At 35.7% G+C, this 4,740-nt stretch overlaps 1 protein-coding gene across 2 annotated transcripts; it reads left to right on the top strand.

Moving 5' to 3' along the window:
* The first annotated feature begins 240 nt into the window (after window positions 1–240).
* Window positions 241–4,327, top strand: LOC126606553 (probable cation transporter HKT1;4). 2 transcript variants are annotated; one of them, XM_050273952.1, is made up of 4 exons: window positions 277–301; window positions 1,316–1,454; window positions 3,080–3,313; window positions 3,973–4,327. In XM_050273952.1, the coding sequence occupies exons 1-4, from the start codon at window positions 280–282 to the stop codon at window positions 4,169–4,171; spliced, it is 594 nt and encodes a 197-aa protein (XP_050129909.1). In that variant the 5' UTR covers window positions 277–279; the 3' UTR covers window positions 4,172–4,327. The 2 variants fall into 2 exon arrangements, with proteins under 2 accessions (XP_050129908.1, XP_050129909.1); XM_050273951.1 differs by having other exon boundaries at window positions 241–1,454.
* The last annotated feature ends 413 nt before the right edge of the window (window positions 4,328–4,740 follow it).

Here is a 4,740-nt window from a genome sequence, read left to right as displayed (position 1 = left end):
TGTGAAAAGCACATATATCATATATTGAAATTAAACTTATTAGTTACATATGTTTCTGAATTCAATTCGGCCCCACACAATATCATCATGTGAAATACAATGACTGATCAATTAGCACATTTTACTCTACCTAATTATTTGCCTTTGTTAGGTTGGACTGTTCATGCACAGGTGGAAACCCCACTATCAGCACCGGAACGGGACCTGGTGCTCCACTATATAAACCCCATCTCACTCGGAATATCGACATGCCATTTTCTCTCAAGTGAAATGAAGGAGATGAAGAACTTTGCCGTTTTTGGTAAAAAGCTAGAGAGCTTTTATAGAAATTCATGCATAGCTTTAAGTCGTTCGCTATGTCGTGTCCTGCTCTTTCATTCAAACCCTTTCTGTTTCCAGCTTTTTTATTTCCTAACGGTCTCTCTTCTTGGTTATTTGGCTTTGAGGGTAACAAAGCCAAGAACAAGCACAAACACTTCTTTCAGGCCCAAAGATTATGATATCTTCTTCACATCTGTGTCTGCCACAACAGTCTCAAGCATGTCAACAGTTGAAATGGAGGTCTTTTCAAATACCCAACTAATTATTTTGACGATTTTGATGTTATTGGGTGGGGAGGTTTTCACTTCCATGCTTGGACTTCAAATCGCAAAGTCCAAAATTTTTCCCAAATTTCTTAATCACAAAGACGACAACAGAGTTGATGTTGTTGTTGATAATACAAGACACCATCCCCCAGACTCTACTAACAATATTTCTTTTGAGCAAGTTGAGTTGGGGTGTGTCAATGATCGTTCACATTTAGAAAATGATGAGAAAAATAATATCAAGTACAAGTCCATTAGGATTTTGGGTTATGTAGTTTTGGGATATCTTTTAGTGGTTCATATAGGTGGTTCTACTTTAGTTTCCATGTACATAGCCCTTGTACCAAGTGCAAGACAAATACTTCAAAGCAAAGGCATCAAAATCCAAACATTTTCTATTTTCACCACTGTTTCTACCTTTGCTAATTGTGGTTATGTTCCAACAAATGAAAACATGATCGTTTTCAAGAAAAACTCAGGTCTTTTACTGCTTCTTCTCCCTCAACTCCTCATAGGGAACACATTGTATCCGTCGTGCCTTCGGTTTCTGATCTGGCTTTTGCAGAAAATCACGAAGAGAGCAGAATTCAGTTACATACTGAAGAATTATAAAGAATTGGGCTACTGTCATTTGCTATCTAGTCTTCACTCTTTTCTTCTGGCCCTTACTGTCTTGGGATTCATAGTAGCTCAGTTTATACTATTTTGTGTCATGGAATGGAAATCAGAAGCCATGGATGGTCTAAGTGCGTATGAGAAATTTGTGGCCTCAATCTTCCAAGTGACGAATTCAAGACATACCGGTGAATCCGTTGTTGATCTCTCTGTTCTCTCTCCTGCAATCTTAGTGTTCTTTGTGGTGATGATGTGAGTCTCTCTTTCTGTCCCTAAAATATTTGGCCATTTTTTATTGTTTGAATCAGGATTCTTACTTTTCTCGTTATCTATTCACTTTTAACTAACTGGGATACTTTTATTTATTCTTGTAATAATTATGTGAGTGCTTAGAATAGTGCACTAGCTAGTGTGGAAAGAGAGTTTGGAACACTGGTATAAATATGATCTTTCTAACATTATTTATAAAAAAATTATTTTTGAATACATGTCATTTCCTTCTAAGGATTCGTTGGGCAACACCTTCCCTTTTAGTTTTTAGTGTTCGTTTTTGTTAAATGTAAGGGAAGAAGTATAAAGAGAGACAGATTAGTTTACATTTTGGTTTTCATTTTACGTAACATTCCTTACATGTTTCGACCCCATCCATCAATTCCCCTCTTTTTCCTTTCTTCGTCACTATTTTCTCTCATCAATTTCTCCACTTTCTCACAAGGTCTCGAGATTTGCATGCAAAATTTGTATCTCAAAACTTCAACCAAAATAGATACCATAGTGATCGTGATTTACATTAATGTTTCACCTAGATTAATGATTGTCATGATTTAGACTGTTATTACAGCATTCTAGTTCTAGGTTTGTTGTTTTCCTTTACTAGGACCTGAATTAGTAGATATTAATTAACTGTAGATTGAAATTAACTTAAAAAAGGAACAAGGTTGAAGATATAGATTGAGAAATTACCTGTCCCATGCATAATACTTTTTTTTTTTTTTTGAATACATCGATATTTTTACACTAAGGTGATTTTTTTTTAATACATCGATATTTTTACATTAAGGGGAGGAGGAGTTCGGCTAGCCACATAATGTGCAACCTAATTTGGTGTCGAATTTACCATCCACGAAATTCGAACCTAAGACCTCTCACTTCCAAGTGAAGAGGAATACCACCAGACTGTAGTACTGAGTGGTTACATAATACCCTTCTTATGCTTCATATATCTTCCAAGAATATTTGAAAATATATATTTACAAAAGTTGATTTTATACCACTTCACACTTGTGTATGAATTTTGTATTGACGAATTTTTCGTTTTCAAACCACTTGCACACAGTCAATATCGTCGGGTTTTTTTCTTTTCTTTTCAAATCTGATATCTTCATCCTGGAATTTACTCTATGATCTGCTTGTAAATAAAGAATTATATAAACAAAGTAAGCAATCGTGACTTGTCACTATTTGAAATGAAAGGGAGATTTTATTTGCATTGTTCTTTGACACCACCCTTGATAGTTGGTACGTACGTTCATGTTAGTCGCGGTTTCTCATTCTCTCGGGATAAAATAATGAAGTCAATCAAACATATCCGGAGCGGAGCTGATCCTGATGCCCCTCTTTTCCTTTCCACCACATAATCACAACTTCACATTGGTCCTTCGCATCAATTCTCAAACCCTAAAACCCTCACCAAGTGTTTAATATTTTATACTACTGAAGCGATTATTTTGCAGACCATTTTAGCCAACTTTCAAGTATTTATTCTAAAGTAATACACAAACTGCATTGTAGCTGTGATATTCTGTGAATACACACACACACACATAAATACATGAATTGTGGCTGTAAATTTAATCGACTTTATTACTACAATTCAGGTATCTCCCGCCATATACCACATTTTTTCCAACAACTAGCGATTGTCAAGAGACTGCTTCAGCAAATGGAAGTCGAATTCGAAATCCAATAAAGACTTTGGTGGGTTCTCTAATATTCTCACAACTGTCTTATATAGCAATGTTCGTCATTCTCGTCTGTATCACAGAGAGAGATAAGATGAAGGACGACCCCCTCAACTTTAATGTGCTCAACATCACCATAGAAGTAATTAGGTAAGCATACACTTAATTCCATTTTTCCTTTCTTTTCGGTATATACTTATGTTGAACTATATTTAGTTCTCTGCACTTAACAAGTATAGAAGGTGGTTTCATAACAACTATAAGTTATCTTCTTTGTCAGACTAATAATTTGAGATGTTGTCCTATACTGTTATTCCGGATCATATACATTCATGCAAGAACCAAAACAATAATTAACAGCTCAACTTTACAGTATGATAACATCTGTATTTTATTCTAGAAGTTTATGTGTATACTATTTAGAAAGAGAACATTTTTAACATTCTTGTTCTTTTAATCCTAGAATAACATGGATTCATAATCCTTTCTCATCAAGCCTTTCTATCTAAATTTGAGACCAATAACCGATTCTCCATACTCAATACACATGCTCATATTCTTACAAGACCAATCATGTCTTGTTATTTATATAAAATAGTATGGATACCACATCGTACCATCTCTGACATAAGTATGTGGTATATTTCAGCGCTCTATTACGTATAACATGATTTTCATGCATTTTTAAACATTGAAATGACATAGTTATTCCATTGATTTAGTACGATGTTTTATAATGAATGAATATGAGATTACAAAACAAGCACTACTTAACACTATCTTTAATCTGAACTGCGTTTTATGTGCAGTGGATACGGAAATGTTGGATTCTCCACCGGCTACAGTTGTAAACGTCTATTGAAACATGATAGTGCTTGCGAAGACGCTTGGTACGGGTTTGCCGGAAGATGGAGTACCCAAGGAAAGGTCGTCCTCATTCTTGTCATGATCTTTGGAAGGCTCAAGAAATTCAGTATGAAGCAGGGTAAAGCTTGGAAGCTATCATGATTCTTAACTGATCGGACTCTATCTAGGTTTAATTTCATACATAAATCTTGTACGTAGGTAGCAAGTTGCATGTTGCATACAGATGTTGTGTTGCACATAGGTGTTGTGTACAATACAGTACGTGAAGACAAGTTAATTACAATCTTTTTGAGCTTCTTTAAAGGCTAGCATGAACCTGGTGGGCTGAATACAAGAACGAAAATAGAAAAAAATAGGTTGGTAAGCTCCGGCCTATGTAATAAAACCTTCGATACCAAAGGAAAAGGACCGCCTCTCAGTTACCACCAAAATCAACATCAAACAATGTCTACAGTATCTGCCATTAGCACGGGTCTAAGTCAAAGAGGTTCATCTTCAATCCACGATACAAAACGCTCAGTATTCATAAGCCTAGGGAGAAATCTCACGAGCAACCTTATTGCAGCTGCTCTGCTACTTCCGAAAACACTCAAAAAGCCAAAACTTCAAGACAATTCTTGAATATCGTCAATATGGCAGGTTCATGTCATTTCCATTGATTACATCTGCACCACCTTTGGTATCAACCTCCAACATCAATCTAGGGGTCC

This window comes from Malus sylvestris, chromosome 16 (assembly GCF_916048215.2).
Source record: "Malus sylvestris chromosome 16, drMalSylv7.2, whole genome shotgun sequence".
Lineage (NCBI taxonomy): Eukaryota > Viridiplantae > Streptophyta > Magnoliopsida > Rosales > Rosaceae > Malus > Malus sylvestris.
This window is presented reverse-complemented; position numbering and strand designations above follow the sequence as displayed.